This window comes from Gigantopelta aegis, chromosome 10 (genome assembly GCF_016097555.1).
Source record: "Gigantopelta aegis isolate Gae_Host chromosome 10, Gae_host_genome, whole genome shotgun sequence".
NCBI classification, from domain to species: Eukaryota; Metazoa; Mollusca; class Gastropoda; order Neomphalida; family Peltospiridae; genus Gigantopelta; species Gigantopelta aegis.
Genome location: NC_054708.1, coordinates 71,584,978 through 71,604,553, shown reverse-complemented (window position 1 = coordinate 71,604,553; position 19,576 = coordinate 71,584,978). Strand labels below are relative to the sequence as shown.

The 19,576-nt window shown below is 39.7% G+C and overlaps 1 protein-coding gene across 2 annotated transcripts in view; it reads right to left on the bottom strand.

The window, feature by feature from the left end:
- Nucleotides 1-991: 991 nt before the first annotated feature.
- Nucleotides 992-19,576, bottom strand: part of LOC121383405 — a 24,230-nt gene continuing 5,645 nt past the window's right edge. Inside the window, exons 3-8 of one of the 2 annotated variants that reach the window (XM_041513413.1) lie at nt 16,062-16,266; nt 13,591-13,800; nt 4,962-5,094; nt 4,163-4,342; nt 3,167-3,339; nt 992-1,896 (exon numbers count right to left, since the gene is read on the bottom strand). In XM_041513413.1, coding sequence (XP_041369347.1) covers nt 1,160-1,896; nt 3,167-3,339; nt 4,163-4,342; nt 4,962-5,094; nt 13,591-13,609 — 1,242 coding nt within the window. In that variant the 5' untranslated portion in view covers nt 13,610-13,800; nt 16,062-16,266 and the 3' untranslated portion in view covers nt 992-1,159. The remainder of the gene's footprint in view (nt 1,897-3,166; nt 3,340-4,162; nt 4,343-4,961; nt 5,095-13,590; nt 13,801-16,061; nt 16,267-19,576) is intronic. The other variant, XM_041513412.1, reaches the window with a different exon arrangement.

Genomic DNA, 19,576 nt, shown 5'->3' with positions numbered 1-19,576 from the left:
ACGGGTTTTTCCACTCTATATAAATAAAGGTACAAAATATGACTTGTGCCTCTGAGTCTGACCCCCCCCCCCCCGCCCCCCCCCCCAAGAGACTGCTCCCCACCCACTCCAGATATCTTTTCTACCTGTCAGCATCGTCCTACAACTCGGACACTAATCTACGTTTAAATGAACAAGAAACAAAAAGCATGTGTTATAATGTTACACAGCATTCGTAAAGGCAAATGCATACAAACTAGAAGTACAATGTTAGTTATTAAATATATAGATAGATAGATAGATAGATAGGTAGATATCAAGTTTAACGTGCCCATATACCACTAGGGTTTCGAAAACGCCCACCCCGAGTCCTGCCTCCGATAAGATCGGTGGCCTGACTCGGGATGGGGGGGGGGGGGGGGGGGGGGGGAGCGTAGAGTTGAAAATGGGCAGAATTTTGAAAATAGCGATTAGTAAAAAAGTTAACAGAATTTAAAAAAAAAAAAAAAAAAAAAGTTACAAGCTAAAAATAAAAAGAATTGACTGCTCGGCCGAACATTTATATAATTTGGAGCATTTTAGAAGGACAGTCCAAAAATAAATAAGAGAAAGAAGAGAGGATCGGACTATTTAATAATATTTATAAAGAAAGTAATTTCGACATAACATTTTGAACGAAGGTCTAAAAGTTTAAAGTCCGATCTATATATCCACGTGAGTGGCCTCGTTAAGGCCGTTTGGGTGCACAGCGTATAGGGACGAGATGGGTTGCATCCCGTCAAGAAAACCCCTAGATTGACAGTCATTAGACATTGAAGGTGTAGTGCTGTGCTGAAATACAGATCTTGAGAAGCCAGATCCGTCTGTACGAGAGAAAGTATCAGACGGGTATAGTCCAGTCGTCATAGGTTGGTATAGTGGTGCGGACGGGCCCGACACCGGAAGATAAGAGATGGTATCACTATGAAGCAAAGTAAAGTCTAGAAAAGAGTAGTAGGGGCCGACCCCGCTTCCTAGTTTTCTTAGAGTGGGGCGGTCAATTTCCCAGTGCTGCTAGGACAGGTTCGGACATGTAGAGACTAAACGCGAACAATCGTGGCGTTCTGCAGAATGGCCGTCATACGAGTCACGAAACATCAGATGAAATGTGTTTAATGTGTCTGCTGAGCATGTTTATTAGTTACTGATTAGCGCCATACGTCTGATCTGTTCCACCGTCTTGTCGGTAGAATCTCTTAAAGAAAAGAGTGACACCAATCCTCAGTAGTATCAGTGCAAATAACAGCAACATGGTGAAGAATCGAGCGCCAAACGTAGTGTCAAGGCTGTTGCAGATGTCTTCGAAAACCTTCAACTCTTGTCTGTCTCTGGCATAGCTACACGCCACTTTGAGCTTCCCGGTGTCCAGTGAGGGTCTAAGAATAAGGTTCAGAAGAAAGGCAACGAGGATGGCTTCCACGGCAATCACCAGGAGACTGATGTAGGTGTCCGACAGACCCATCTCACGGAGAAAGGACATCAGGGGAGATCTTGGAGCAAATCTAGCGGCATCAGACGAGGAGTCAACAACAGCGCCACGGCGGGTATCTGTCCTCTCATCCAGTTGGTGCTGTCCTGCCTCTGTGGGTCGAGTGCTGGAGTACGCCTCACCCTCGTTGATGACTCGGATCACTGGATCACACACTTGGATCATGAACTGCAGGACAGGTATGTCAAGGGCAGGCAGCAGGGTCTCCGTTCTTTTCTTATCCACGTCGACATCATCACAGTAGTTCTGGCACAAGAGGAAACGATGTCGGGAACCCTGCAGACCAAGAGCCTCTATAAATGCCTTTTCAGTCTCGTCATACTCCGACTGTGATAATTCTGGACCTCCAACCTTGTCTGCTTTAGTCATGACTCCATATATTGGAATGGCTAGAAAAAACAACAACAATTCTTGAAGAGACTGTCCAGAGTGTGCTGCCCTTGTAATGTGTATTCGACTAATACAGCCGTTTTTAACAACTGAAATAACATAACAGATACGATGTCTTGTTTAGAATACCAGTGTCTTGGTAATTCTAGTAATTACAGTATGTCAAATTGGATTTACCTCCCAATAATCAGACACTGATATTCTCATCAAGAAAATGTATTTAAAATCAAATTTCAGTCGTTAAAAAGTCTCTCGTAGTCTACATATCTTATAATGGCAGCAACTTAAGGACATCCCCTTTAAAGCTATATACATGATCATTCCGTAATTTATTTTCGATTTAATTTATATTCTATCTAATAATATCCAAACAAAACTGAATCCCAATGTGTTGGTTCACACCTCAGTTATCTGAATGTTTGTTCAGGATATATGTCTATTGGTGGTGTTTGGTGAGGGACATGTCTCTCTATCTACCCCGATCCCCGTTGGTGGGCCCATTGGGCTACATGTATTTCTCGTTCCAGCCAGTGCACCACGACTGGTATAACAAAGGCCGTGGTATGTACTACCCTGTCTGTAGGATGGTGCATATAAAAGATCCCTTGCTGCTAATCGAAAAGAGTAGCCCATGAAGTGGCGACAGCGAGTTTCCTCTCTCAATATATCTGTGTGGTCCTTAACTATATGTCTGACGCCATATAACCGTAAACAAAATGTGTTGAGTGTGTCGTTAAATAAACCATTTCGTTTCTTCCTCTATCTGCCCACCGATATTGATGTACATTGATATGCTGGGTTGAGCTGGTTTTCTTTCTGAGAGAGAGAGAGAGAGAGAGAGAGAGAGAGAGAGAGAGAGAGAGAGAGAGAGAGAGAGAGAGAGAGAGAGAGAGAGAGAGAGAGACTAAATACTCATAGGTGTCATTAAACAAACATGCCTTTCATTTCATAATTTGTTATTATGGTCTTACTTCATGCAGTGTGACGTGGCCCAGTGGCAGATTGGTAGCTTGATGTACAATGTGTCAAAGGATCGATCCTTGTTAAGTGTTTCCCATTTTAACCAACGCTACACAAACAGTTAATCACAGGCTATGGTAAGTGCAGTCCTGTCTAATTATGGAAAGTATTAATTAAACATGTTTTTCTGTTAATCCCGTCAGCCTGGCGCAGGCAGCAGGCTTCTTTTCTCACAATGTGGATCAAGTGTTGTTCGACTCCTAATAGCCGAGTTTAAAATGTGCTAGTACACATTCCTTTGCTACTTACTTCGTTTCATAGGGTTTTCTTTGGTGCCTAAGGGCCGTGCAGCGCGTATGACGGCTTTAATTAGGTTGACAGGAACCTGATTTTTAGCAGCCGACACAAAGATGATCCTGTCGACCTTGAGCTTCTCATCATTACTGCTATACTTCTCCATCAACCCCTTCATCCCATTATCCCTACACAATAACAACACACAAAAATCGTCAGCTCCGTGTTTATCTATTTTTGTCGTTATATATACTGAAATACGCAAATATTTTCTTCTTTCTGAAATTCATGATACAATTAATTTGGCAAATAGACTGTCAAAATGGGCTTAAAATGTTCAGTAGACATTGATAATGTTGACAGACAGTGACATAGGAACTCGTTCAAAAACATCTAGCTCGCTTTCACTCGTTAAATATGTTTTGAAACAAACTGTTGTAAGATAAATGGTATTAATCTCATGTAGTTTTCTGTATATACAAAATACGTTATCCCATATAACACTTAGTCCTCACTGTTGAAACATGTAGGCTATCTGAAGTCAGAACTACCGGCCTGGGCCCCGTTCCACGAAGCGTTCTTAGCCCTAAGATTACCTTAAGCGCATAGCTAAGATCGCTTCGTGGAACGGGGCCCTGGACAGATCACAATTCAAGATAGCCGAAGAGATCGAGTGCTTTAGGATAGCGTGTCGGAACTAGATTCAAGAGACTGGGTAAAGTTCAGAACTGTAGCTAAAATGAAAAGCAGAGATTGTTCAAAATTAAAAAACGCCTTTAAGCTATTTGTTGTGTCTTTGAATTTATTTTCTTCGTTATATCCAATTCAGGCACAAACACTGTAGCCCCTGGCCATACACCTATATATATATATATATATATATATACCCACCCCCCCCCCCCCCCCCCCCCCCCCCCCACACACACACACAAAATATGACTATAAACAGTGTATTGCATGTGTATCAGATGTGGTGTTATGGACCATGCAGCTTTACGGTTTGGTGTTTACCTGTAATAATGTTCTGCTTCAGCCAAAGACTCTCCTTCGGGCAGGCGACCATAAAACACAATTTTGAGAAGCTCCACCCATTTGTCATTGTCTTCATCGCTGAAACCTGCGATGTCGATGAAGGTTGGCAGAGCAACCTGGATGAATTTGGTATTCTCTGCCATACAGCATTTAGGATAGCTGAAAAGAAAGAAATTATATAGAGAGACGAATATTAATGGAAATCAGCCACAAGCTACCTCGTTATGAACATAAGCGTACGAGACAGGGTGGCAGGGAGGCAATTGCTCATCTAGTACTGGAGCAAAACCTCAAATTTGGGCAACAATTATACAGATATTCGGGCAACCTGAGACCATTTTACCATGCATTTCTACCCTCAACATTAGTTGAAATGCATGTAAAAATGCGCAGTCACTCGTTTGCAACCCGTTATATATAGCTTTCTGGTTGTAATACTAATAAGAATAAATGTTGTTATTCAGATTCGGGCATTTTTGTTTAATTCGGGCAAAAGCCAGCCTCCCACCCCACTCCGAATGATAGACAGTGGCGGATCCAAAAATCCATTGGGGGGGGGGGGGGGCAATGACATAAGGCGGACTGCCATAGGAACTTTGGGGGAGGTTTGGAGAGGGATCGTAAAACAAATAAAATAATAATAATATATAATAAAATTATAACTCACAAAATATAGGGGCCCGCCCCCCCCCCCCCCTCTAGATCCACCTCTGAGAGAGGAAGAGATAATTGTCCCCTGACCATAGGAAATAGTATCTGTTTGGCAAGACTAACAAACCTGTTGGTAAAGACAGTTATTTGGGAGCCGTCTCCGCCGTGCGATCCAGTGTAGGCATATTCCCTCCACCGGTCCCCTGACAACGCAGCGGCTGTGGTATTGATGAACGACGACTTCCCCACGCCCATCGGACCTAAACAAGGAAACAAACCATCATTATTGTAAACATACGCTATACGCTATATAGTTTCTTCAGAACCATAACAACGATAATACCAGATTAAGACATGCCTGTAGTACTTTAAAGTTAAAGTTTGTTTTGTTTAATGACACCACTAGAGCACGTTGGTTAATTAATCATCGGCTATTGGATGTAAACATTTGGTAATTCTGACACATAGTAATCAGGAGGAAACCCTCTATATTATTACTAATGCAGCAAGGGATCTTTTATGTGCACTTTCTCACAGACAGGCAAGCATACGAAAAGATACACTGACGAACAACTGCAAATTTTAGGAAATGCTAAGACGTGGTATATGGACGCCACGTTCAAACTTATTAGGAAACCTTTCACGCAAATCTTCAGCGTCCATGCGTTTGTTAAACAAGACGACTGCACGAAACACATAGCGCTTGTGGTCTGTATGATGTCACGTCTTTCGAAGCATGACTATATATATCTGTATTTCGTGCCATCTTAGACATACTACCATCACCACCCCAGGTTCAACGTGTCATCATTGATTACGAAGAAGCCACGTGGAGGGCTATGGCAACAGTAATGCCAACTGTAGAAGTGAAAGGCTGTGCATTCCACTTCACCCAGGTTGTATACCGAAATATACAGCAAGTTGGTCTCCAATAAGCCTATCAAACCGACGACGGAACCTTCAAATTGTTAAGGAAGGTGATGGCTCTGTGCTTCATCCCAGGGAATCACATCCCAGCCTTGTTCCGGCAACTGCAGATGGAGACAACTACAGACAGACTAAAAGCCCTGTTTGAATATGTCGGCAATACCTGGATCACGAGCGCTGTTTGGCCACCATCACCTTGGAGCGTCTACGGACTCTGTATCCGTACAAATAATGATGTTGAAGGGTGGCACAACAGACTAAATAAACGTGGTCACCCACATATGCCATTTTATATGCTGATTACCCTGCTATTCGAAGAGGCCAGATTGGTACCCTTGCAAGTTCGATTGGTGAGCGAGTCAAAACTGAAACGTCACCAAGAAAAAAAATACCGGGATCTTCAAAGAAAAATCTTTAAGTACTGGGAAGAATATGTGGAAGGGTCACGTAGTGCGCTGCAGCTTCTATGTTTAGACCGTGGGCCCACTATACCCCCCCCCCCGCCTCCCCCCACCCCCTCGGGATTTTTCAAGATGAGTATATATTTGAAGCCTATCCATAGACATATTCAAATCAGCTTGTCTGCAGGCAATCTGTTGGTGGGTGTGCCTGTAGGGCACGTTTGAGTGTAGGCACCCTATTTATTTTTAACAGGGCAAATTTCTGATCAAGGTGAATGTTCCACATAATTATTGAAAATATTTGAAAATAATTCTGGACTATATCACTGCTTTTACTTTAAAGCTGGGTTACTGATGAATGTATTCCACCAAAAAATAATACATTTTTGGCATCTGACTAAGCATAGTGAGTCAATGAATTTGATATGTCCTGAGTATTACAAACATAGTATATGAAAAAAACTGCATAGCAATGTTCAAGTTAACATCCAGACATATTTTGAACAGGTTTAAGACCAAATTATGAATGCTATTCATGCTAAATTACATGTTCATAACAACAAACCACAAAGCAATGCAATATATGTGGTATGGATATAGTACCAGGGGTATACTCACCATCAAAAGTTACACAGTTCCCGATATACGTAATTCTCTATGTACATGTGTATATATACATACCGTACCTAAAACATTCTGATCCTTTTATTTTTGTATTGTATTTAATATCTGAAGGCAGCATTACTTAAATATGGTGCAGTACATGCTGTATAAACCATTTACATGGATATTTTGAATATTTTTATATTACACACATGTCTTACAAACATAAAAAGTGAATTAACATACCATTCTAGGCAAGTCTGCATTACATATACAATTTATCTGTCTCACAACAGTTCATCTTACAATAGCTAGGTTTTTTGTTGCTTTTTGTAATATTTTAGAATTGCAGTTCTATTTATATTACGCTTAACTTATGTTTTGGTGTATATATTTGATATCTACATAGAATATTGTCATCAGGTAAATATCTAGCACTATAAAAATCTAACTTTCATTCCCAATTCTCAATCATTTTATGTGACCCAAATATGATATATGTGAAGTTTACAATGTTCTATTTCTACATCCTTCCTTTTATTCTATTATAAGTAGATGTTAATAACAATTACAAAACAATATAATATGAGGTATGAATAATTATATACTTCTCAAAATAAGTTACTAGTAAGCAATGCCAGAAATGTATTAATTTCTATGTATACACATACTTAGGATTGCCTGAAGCTTTTATTATTAAAAAAACAAATTGACCTGGCTTTTTTCTATAACATATTGAGGCTTCATTATTCAAATATGGTTAAGTATATGGAGTTTATATACTATGTTCACAAATTTATGAAGATGTCCCTGTTCTTAGTACCAACCAATTATAAGTACCTTTCCTCGGCATGTGTGTTAAAACATTTACAATTCATCCATCTCACAGAAGCTTGTACTATTTTTAAAAACATATTTGTATTTAAATTGTGCTTAATTTATGCTTAGGTTTATATAATTGACATCAGATATAGTCATCAGGCATATCTAGTATTGACTTTCTTTCCTATTTCAGTCTTATCATCTGACTCAAATATAATGTCTATTATGTTCACAATATCTGTAATTTCTTATTTTGTCCTCTGGGCCTTTGCTCTTGTTCCTCCCTCAATATGTCAACAGCTCTTGTTATCAGATCACAAACCATCCAATTCAGCTTCAGTATTTCTTTGGACATTTCTCAGCCATTTCTATGCGGTTGAGGAATACCCTGGACTTTGTGATATGACTAATACCATATGAGACCATGGCAATTTGCTCTCTTCCAATTTGCTCTATTGGTACAGCATATTTTCAGGGAATATCTACTGGATGGAAGGTTTGCAACTAATCCACAGTAGCATAATAACAGCATTCATGGTTTGGCACTAAATTTCTCATGTGAAAGGTGTTCTTCCAAGCCACACTTGATCTAAGGTATTTACAAAGGTCTTAACAGGGCTCGAAACGGCCTGTGGCCAGGTCGCCAAATGCGACCAAAGTCCCGTTTGGGCGACTTAAATATTAAAAAATAATGGCGTTAGTCGCCCAAATAATATTATTTGGGCCATCTTTTCTCTGTAATATATGAGCCACTATTAATAATTGTATGACATTTTGGTTCGCAAAACTGAACGTATATCGGCTTACCGTAATTTGCCAACATTCATTTATATTAATTATAAACATTGATGTTGTAGACCGAATGCAGTTAGGTGTAATTTTTTATAAAACAAAGACATTCGGATCCAGTTCATAACCATTCAGAAAATCTCGGGTAGAACATTCCCGAATGCTGTCTTAGTTTTTGTCATCTACTTCATGGTGTTCTGAGTTCTGTTTTTTTTAAATCTTGTTTTAATTGGGGGTTTTGATTGGCCAGTCAATTTGGTGCCTATTGAATTGACTAAAGATATGATTACAAGTAAAATCACAATCATGATGTCATCCGCCGGATGGAATTTTCTTAAACACACATCAAGAACCAAAGGGAAAAAGCAAGCATACCAAGGAAGTTTACTTTGTTTTCAGTTCTGTCTAACGCAAATGAAGGTAGGTTATGTTAGGATAAGGAGAACTTTACCCCACTTGGTTTGTATCTATTTCTTACAAATACTTACACTATCAAACACTGAACACGTGAACAACACTTCGCTAACATGTGAACAATTATGTAGCCCAGTTGGTTGTACATTATGTTTTTGTATTATATGTGAGCTACCCCTGGGAGACGAGTCACGCCATGCAATTTTGTGTTAACGATGTAAACAAAAAATTATTAAGTTCAGACATTTTGTAAAATTGTACAAAATAAGTAAATAATTTGCTCGTCGTGTTTTCTTTTAATTTTTCATTTCAATACTATGTATGTTGGTATCTTTGCTATGTAGAAAGGGTTCTTCAAATCAATATTATTTTATTGAAGCACATTTCAAATGCTTACTTAAATATTTGGCTTAAAACCTGAAATATAAATATTTCATGTTTGGGCTACCTAAAGCAAGTTTGGGCCACTGAAAATGAATTTTTAGTGGCCCAGATATTTGTTTTTGGGCCACCATATATTTTGACGAGTTTCGAGCCCTGGGTCTTAAGAGACTAGAAGACCATTTAAATGAGAGAAAAAAGAAAACTCTGCCCTCAGCTTCTTGGGAAGAGGGTTCTATTTGTGAGACAAAGTACATGTTTCAAACGCAAACCATGTCTGAGGGTGGTGTAAAGTGCACAAGAAAATGCAGAAACAAAGATTATACTTCAATGTCTGTACATTACTGCCAGTTCACCATCCCAGATACGGACATTTGTATACACTCAATTTGGCAACAAGAGGCATCTTATAGATGTGCACAGTATCATTAAGGATGCCTGGAAGACACAAAGTAGCAATTCCAGCTGTGCTTGCCATTACTGGCTATGATACCAACAGTGCTTTTATGCAGAATGGAAAACTGGAGGTTTTGAACATTCTCAAGCAACACCAAGACTTCCTTGAAATGTTGTTAGCTCATGGAAGTTCAGCAAAAATTGATGTTCATATATTTAAGAAGCAGATCATTTCATATACCTTCTCTATGGGAGTGCAGGTGCGAATAACATACAAAAACATCATGACTTGAGAAATATCTGGAAATGTTTGTTGCCAAACCAAGGATGATAATATTGAACTACAGTAGAGTATAAATCAGCCTTCCCTACTCTATATGTATGTATTCACTGAGAATGCTCTGAGAATGCACATAAAGAGAACAAATTGCCAAGTTGTCATTTGGTATCAGTCATGCCAGGCATACCAGGCTATTCCCCAACCAAATTGTCATATGGCTGAGAAATTATAGAAGGCACACTAGAGATGAAATAGTGATATGATACCATGAGAGCTGATGGACATACTGATGGGGGAACCAGAGCAGAGCCTGGAGAAGGACAATACCAGAAATTGTGAACATGACAGACATACTTTAATTGCATGAAAATGCAAAGGAATATGAAAGGAAGTGAAAACTTTCCTAGACAATATTTGATGTAGAAACTAATTATATACACTTGAGTATAAGTTAAGCACAATGTAAATATAAAGGCAAATCTAAAAATATTACAAACACAGACTAGTATAAGATGAACTTCTGTGAGATAGATGACTTGTACATGTAATGCAAAAGAAATTATGGTAGGTACACAAAACTGATGCTTTAAATTTTTAACACTGGTGTTTAGTAAAGAGGGACATATTCATAATATTGAGGCACATACATGTATACTCAACAAAATTAATTAAGGGCTAGTAAACTTTATATTATAATATAATTCTTTGTCACTGTCATATTATTTTAGCATGTTTTGGTCATATATATGGCTTCTATACATTGTTTCAGTAAACTTTTACTGGTTATACACGCAAAAAACACTGGGATTTCACATACTTATGAAAAATATTGAAATGAGCATTAGGCAATATTTGTTACACATTTGTTCAGAATGTTTTTTGTCATTGTGTTCCCTTAAAATTGTTATTTAAGTCATTAAGTTTAAGAACATGCCACAATGCTGACAACTTTCAGCGGAAGAAGTTGTATTTTCCCCATATTTAAAGGAAAATGCTAAAATATCTATTGGACCTTAATTAATTTTGTTGAGTATAGTATAGGCAGATATACTGAACCATATTTGAATAATGCTGCCTCAATATATTAAATACAGTGCAATGTTTAATAGTGAAAGGTTCAAGCAGCCCAAAATATGTGTAAATATAGAAAATAATGCATTTCAGGCATACCACATATTGCATTGTTATCTGGTTTGTTACTATTAACATCTAGTATAGGATGAATATCATTCATTTTGGCCTTATATCTGTTAAAAATGTATATGGATGACAACTTTATCACTATATTTAATTTTTCAATATAGTGTTTTTGGGATACAAAATGTGCAACGGTACCCCCATTCAAATAGTGATCTTTTTTTAATCCACTAACATTTTTGCTGCAGACAAGCAGATATTAAATTCATATATACTCTTCAAAAGAAGAAACGCAAAACCACATTGTCGTAACATTTGGAGAATTGATTTAATTATTGAATGGTGAGTCCGATAATTACCAAATGTTGCAGGATTGTTCACAATTCACTCTAGTCCATTGTGAGTAAGTGATAGGACACACCACCAAGGTCAAGGTCATCTGGAGTCAATACCGGGTGTGGCCTCCGCGTGTGTTGACAACTGCCTGGCACCGCCTGCCCATTGAAGCAACCAGAGTACTGATGACGTCCCGGGGGATGGTGGCCCACTCGGCCTGCAAGGCTGCTGCCAGCTCGGGCAGGGTCTGGGGCTGTGGTTGTCGCTGTCGGAGGCGTCGGTCCAACTCGTCCCATACATGCTCAATTGGCTTCAAATCCGGTGATATCGATGGCCAAGGAAGGACATTAATGTTGTTGTTCTGTAGGAAAGCCGTTGTGAGACGTGCTGTGTGAGGCCTGGCGTTGTCATGTTGGAACACTGCGTTGGCGTTGGCCATAACTGGAACGATGTGTGGCCGGAGGATCTGGTCAATGTAGCCCTGTGCATTCAGGTTGCCCTGCACGTGGACCAGGTCAGTTCTGCCAGTGTGTGAGATGGCTGCCCACACCATGACACTACCCCCGCCGAATCTGTCCACTTCCTGCACGCAGTTTGCCGCATAACGTTCACCACGACGCCTATACACGCGACATCTTCCATCATGACGTCGGAGCAGAAATCGGGACTCGTCACTGAACCACACCTGTTTCCATCGCAGTTGAGGCCATTGTCGATGAATCTGGCACCACTGCAATCAGAGTCGACGGTGTTGTGGTGTTAAGATGACACCTCGAACTGGACGTCTGGCACGAATTCCTACCTCACGTAGGCGGTTCCGTACGGTCTGGTCGGATATCCTGCGCAAACCTGGTATTGCTGCGGCTGTGGAGGTGGCAGTAGTCAATCGTTCCCGAAGGTGGCGTACCCGGATGTAGCGTTCCTGCCCGGGGGTAGTGACCCGTGGTCGACCGGATCTAGGGAGGTCACGTGTTGATCCATGTTGCTGGTAACGGTCCCACAGTCTGGAGATGGTGCTTGGGGACACATGGAATGCCCTGGCAACGGCCGTTCTGGATTCGCCTGCGTCTAGTCGGCCGATGGCATTGTTTCTCTGCGGTTCACTGAGACGTGGCATGTCCTGGATTGTCAACTGTCGGCCAGATACAGAGGCCAGGCAAGCGAACACCCTGCACTTTTATACTGTCGGTGTTCATGTTGCACGTGCAGACAACGCACGTGCAGTGGTGACATGGTTTGCACGTGGCTGCGTTTTTGCGAATATTCACATTTTGAAACTTTATTTTACAGTAGCTGCGTTTTATCGAATGTAACCGTGGGAATGTGTTTGGGACATGCAATGACCTTATATTCACAAAGCATGAACCGGTAGGAAACATAAAATCGGAGTTATAACCCATTTGTACCCTTTTGCGTTTCTTTTTTTGAAGAATATATAATGAGGTATCTAAAAATACTTGTCTCCAAAAATCCCGGAGAGGGGGGAGGAGGTTCATGTTCCAAATTAAATGGACCCGTCCAGTAGGATGAAACATGTGGTCTACAATTCTCTGACAACTGTGAACTTTCAGTTTACTTTTAGAAACTGTATGCCTAGATTACTGATTTATAAAAATAGGGCTTAATCGTTTATATAATATTTGATGTTATCACAAATTGTTTTAGTTTATTGATGTAAGCATATACATTTTTAAAAACGCAACATTTATATATATATATATATATATATATATATATATATATATATATATATATATATATATATATATATATATATACACACACACACATATATATATATAGTTGGTTAGTATATATTTTATATTCACACCGCGTAAAGTATGATGATAATTGTCCCTCAGATATATCTAGAGTATGTACTATTAAAATGGATTTTAAACACAACTGGTAAAAACTGTCTTAACAAAATATTTTTAAATGTTTAGAAAATAAAAATATATATGAAATTGAAACTTCTTGTTTTATTTACTAGAAATAAAATATATGTACAACTGGGTATATAAGTCCCATACTTTTGGAGAAATATGCGTATTGAAATGAACGCTTGAACTGCATATGCCATAAAATGAAAAAAACGTATTTCATTTCAACTATTTTCGTGCTTATATTCAATTAAAGTTCAAGCACACTTGTTATGGCACACACCTCAGTGGTTAATTATTAGTAGATATATGTTATTGAGAGTGTTAATGAGAAAAAAGGAGGGTGTAGTGGTCTTACATCTACCCGTTGTGCCCTTATGAACTCACTCTGGGCTGTACCTGCCATCCTTGTAAGACCGACGTTTGCTTAGGCACTGCGCCGTCGAGACCAGTAGAAAAATGTCATCGGAATTCCTCTTAACTAAGCCGATGGGGTCCGAGATTACCTGGGGCCGAGATTACTCGGGTCCGAAGTTACCAAAGTCCGAAGTTACCCCTATTCAGCACATACCACTGCCATTGACCAGTTGTGGTGCACTGGTTGGAAAGAAAAACAAACCTCATTAAATACAGACTTGTACATGTATATCGTGGTCTGACTATGGATCCCTCGTGTAACTGTGGTCATTACTTTGAAAGCACTCATCATTATTTCTTTGAATGTCAATTTTATAACCAGCAAAGACAAATTCATCGGTTGTTTTTTCATCATCGATCATCTGTTATAATCGGTTGGCACCAACCGATCAACTTTCGATTACACAATCGGTTAGAATTTCATGACCATAAGAAGGCTTTGAATTATAAGGACGTTGCACCTATTGTCGTGTGCAAATGGCTAAGTGTACCTTTGTTAACTATTTAATATAATGTTTCTTTATGTACACATGGAAACAAAGAAAGAACTGTTTTATTTAACGACGCATTCAACACATTTTATTTACGGTTATATGGCATCAGACATATGGTTAAGGACCACACAGATTTTGAGAGGAAACCCGCTGTCGCCACTACATGGGCTACTCTTTCCGATTAGCAGCAAGGGATCTTTTATTTGCGCTTCCCACAGGCATGATAGCACAAACCATGGCCTTTGTTGAACCAGTTATGGATCACTGGTCGGTGCAAGTGGTTTACACCTACCCATTGAGCCTTGAGCACTCACTCAGGGTTTGGAGTCGGTATCTGGGATCCGAACCCAGTACCTACCAGCTTGTAGACCGATGACCTAACCACGACGCCACCGAGGCCGGTACACATGGAAACAAACCCAAACCACTGCATATTTCCATCAATTTTATCATCTCAGTTGGAGGAACAGTTACAGTTAACATTTTCCCACACAATCCAAGGCCGTAGCTAGGATTTTTTTTTTTGGGGGGGGGGGTCAACTGAGTAGTTAATAGTCTAAAACTCCTTAAACAGTTAAGAAGAGAATTTTCTTTAAGTTTCTATAATGCTTTCCGGATTTTTTTCGGAGGGGGGGGGGAGAGGCAACTGCCCCCTTGCCCCCCCCCCCCCCCTCCGCTAGCTACGGCCCTGCAATCGATTATGAATTTTTATAATTCATCATCACATCATAAAAGCCAATCCGATCAATAATCGATTATAATCAATCATTGGAACACCACTACATTTTACCAATACATTTATGATTGTTATGAGTACCCGCTGGTGGAATAAACAGATATTATACGAGCTTCTGTCGTATTGGTTTTACTAAATGAGTGTCAAGATATTTGTATTGCACGAGAAATTTTCAGTGAAAAACAGAAATAAATAAATATTATGGACCATATTTTCAAAGCTGTTTTAGTGCTACAATATCGTAAAACCACCAAAAGCTATGACGTCACCAGGGCCCATATTTTCGAAGCCATCTTTATAGCACTACGAAATCGTAAAACCATCGTAATCAAGGCTAGGGATTTCCGAAGCTATCTTAGCTATGAAATCGTAAAACCATGGTAGGCTATGATGTCACTATAGTACACACCATAGTGACGTCATAGCTTACGACAGTTTTACGATTACATATATCTCCTGCCATCCACACACTCTTGGCCCTATGGGCCTGCTGCACCCTACCATACTGAACATGTATCTCCTGCCATTCACACACCCCTGACCCTATGGACCTGCTGCACCCTACTCTACACACTCCTGGTCCTATGGGTCTGTTGCACCCTACCATACTGAACACGTATCTCCTGCCATTCACACACCCCTGACCCTATGGACCTGCTGCACCCTACTCTACACACTGCTGGTCCTATGGGTCTGTTGCACCCTACCATACTGAACATGTATCTCCTGCCATTCACACCCCTGACCCTATGGACCTGCTGCATCCTACTCTACACACTCCTGGTCCTATGGGTCTGTTGCACCCTACCATACTGAACATGTATCTGCTGCCATTCACACACCCCTGACCCTATGGACCTGCTGCACCCTACTCTACACACTCCTGGTCCTATGGGTCTGTTGCACCCTACCATAATGTACATATATCTCCTGCCATCCACACACCCCTGGTCCTACAGGTCTGCTGCACCTTACTCTACACACCCCTGGTCCTATGGGTCTGCTGCACCCTACCATACTGTACATATATATCTTGCCATCCACACACCCCTGGTCCTATGGGTCTGCTGCACCCTACCATACTGTAGATGTATCTCCAATGCCGTCTGGTTGTTTCTAAGATATGACGGTGCCCATGGATATATATCAGCGGATTTGATCAACTCTTTTACTAAACCAAGTACACACATAAAAATGTCAAAACCATATACCAATGACAGCCACATTTAGTGGTCTTTTTTCTTCGTCAGATCCAACTAGTTTAATGATGCGTCGAATCAGCTTGTCCTTTTTGCGTTCCAAGTCAAAATCTCGACCTTCTTCCCAACTGTCGAGCTCTTCGGCATCGCTGTCCTCCGCCAAGTGCATGATGTCCGACGCTTCTGAAGTCATGCTTTTAGTTTCAACCCTCATTACCTTCAAAAACATAAATTATAAACATGCATGCATCCGAAAAGTAAAGCAGAGAAATCTTTACGAAAAACTGTCTTTAAAATCTACACTATATATAATGTACATCAGAATTAGCAAAATAAGTCTGCAATTGAGACCGGGCCATTTATACATTCTGTAAAGGACGTTACGTGTTCATGGTACGTTTGGTAACTAGTAGCTAAAAAACGAAAATAAACTTTATTTTGTGTTTGTATACGTTACAGTGTCGACATCAGAAGTCAATTCTAGCCTATAGTAATAACTTATTTTTGTTTTGTTTTTGTCTGCTTTACTTAAAAAGAAAAGAAAACCCACTATTATTATTTTGGTTTTAAATACAAAATGTTTTAAATATCTTTTAAGTGTATTAATAATAATTAAATTCTGTGTCAACAATCACTCCCATAAAGCAATACTTATTCATTACTCGAAGTAAATGAAAACAAATTATGCACCTGTCATTACTGCCTGCCAATATTGGTATCGACATTTAGGGTGTCAAGACGCACAAGTTTGGTTGTTTTGCTTAACGACAACACTAGAGCACATTGATTTATTAATCATTGGCTATTGGATGACAAACATTATGTAATTTTGACAGATATATATATATATATATATATATTGTATACACATACATACATGTGTATATATATATATATATATATATATATATATATACATGTATATATATATACATATACAGCTAAAAGGAAATTTACTGTGGAAAACTGCTGGCATACACAATAGAAACTAGTGTATTGCATATTGTCTGTACTGAAATATGAATTGTCACAGTAAAATACCTCATATCTTCTCTAAAGGACCTGAACATTTGTTTAGGGTAATATGTCTAAGGGAATATTGTTCAATTCCATTATTCACGATAGAGCTGCTTTTGACTGATAGTCAAGACTGACTTAAGTGTTGAAATGTCTAACCCCCCCCCCCCCCCCCCCCCCCCCGTCACACACAATGGGACTATATCTCTTGTTCTTATGGGTTGCCTGAAGTGTTTAAAGTCACACATACACACACCAACACACACACACACACACATACACACGCGAGCGTGTGCGCACACACGAACAGACACCCGTCACACACAATGGACTATAACTCTGGTTGTTACCCAGCTTAAAAGTTTTAGGCAATCTTCTACAATATACTAGGTATATCCAGTAACGTTTTGAAAATACATAGGTGACAATATACGTTTGAGGATCAAGGTTAAAGGTCAGGTCGAGCTGTAATTTGGGGGAGATAACGTTTGAATGAATGAATGAATGAATGAATGAATGTTTAACGACACCCCAGCACGAAAAATGCATCGGCTATTGGGTGTCAAACTATGGTAATTCAAAACATGAAGTGATGATCAACATCAATATAAAAATCCAAGAAAGAAAGAACTGTTTCATTTAACGACGCACTCAACACATTGCATTTACGGTTATATGGTTAAGGACCACACAGATATTGAAAGGAAACCCGCTGTCACCACTTCGTGGGCTACTCTTTTCGATTAGCAGCAAGGGATATTTTATATGCACCATCCCACAGACAGGGTAGTACATACCACGGTCTTTGATATACCAGTCGTGGTGCACTGGCTGGAACGAGAAATAGCCCAATGGGCCCACCGACGGGGATCGATCCCACATCGCCCGCGCATCGAGCGAGCGCTTTACCACTGGGCTAAAAATCCAAGAGTCAAATAAAAACAAAGTGTAAAGAACTGTGCAAAAATACAAATATCACAGATAGATCAAATTAAAATTTAGAATAAAAGTCAGTATCACATAAAAATTGTAATAAAAATTCTGCATGGAATCGAAACGACACAAGACTATTTCATCCTTTCTGCACTGCCTATAAGAAGACTGCCACTCTTCCAAGACCGGCTTGGTGACAAATAACGTTTGAATGTTCGATGTAAATTAAATTTATTTGTCTATTCAAGGCCTTTAAAAAGCTCATTTTCTCTCTGCATCAGTCAAAAGACGAGGTCAAAGTTCAACGACATGTATCTTGAAGATTAATTAAGATAGAAGTCTAAAACTTTGGTTCAGTGGTTTTCTGATCTACTACTATAAGAGTACCAAATTCCATAAGTCTGAGGAATAGCTCCTTAAATTTACTTTCGGTGAACCGTTCCAAATCATGCGCCAAATTATTTCATAAAATTTATGCTAAATTTTTGGACTCGGGACGTTTAAAAAATTGAAATACAAATACCCCCACCCGCTACTGACTCTTGTCGGGCTGCTTGTGCTCTCTTGCACTTGCCAAGCACAGGCGGTCCCTTCTCCCCCAGCCGCAACCAATTTCCTGTCCTGGACCCCGTTCCACGAAGCGATCTTGGCACTAAGATCACCTTAGAGCATACGGTAGCTATGCACTTAAGGTGATCTTAGGGCTAAGATAGCTTTGTGGAACGAGGCCCAGGACGAAGGAGCCGCTATAACAGCTTGCTCATAATGTGCACGTTAAACCGTATGACCTGACCTAAGACTGTAAAGGCGAGTCCTAAAAGTGATTCATCTGATACGGAATGCCCCAGTTTAATTGTAAACGTTGTCCTGTTTGCTGTGTCACATACGTAGATATAGGCTATAAATCAATAACACTCGAGACACTCTTCAGTTTGACCCCCTCCCCAGGAACCGACCTATCTCGACGTTTGTGCGTACAGTACGGTACCTTAAAGGTGTAGTTTCAATGTTGCTTGATGGTGGCTTCCTGCCAACATTATTTACTAACGTTTTCTTTAAAATGTGAACATTATACATTCAACTATATGTCCAGAAGTAGAAGTACTCACATTTTATTATTTAGACTATGCATTTTCGTACAGCTGAAGTGTTTCAGGTCATCCAGGTTTTTCTAATACCCGAAATGCATTTTTCATCATTCTAAAACCGCACGTTCGTCTGAGAAGTAATGGTTATCGAGACAGTTATTTCAGACGGTATGTGCCCATTTAAACACGACAAACGTAGCTTTTCTTTTTTATATCCTTACCCTGATGTGTTGCACGTTTATAGATTAACTGAATTTAGTGTCCCATTTCACTTGTATATCCTTACCCTGATGTGTTGCATGTTTATAGATTAACTGAATTTAGTGTCCCATTTCACGGGCTGAAACTAGGGTCTGCGCCTTTAATTTACTAGTAGAATTTTTCTTATTTTGGGGAGAATCTCTAGAAGACGACCGACTGAATTTGGCGCGTTCAGTTGAGGTGAACATTCGGTAACGTTATGTCAAGTGGATGTTGTCAAGTGAATAT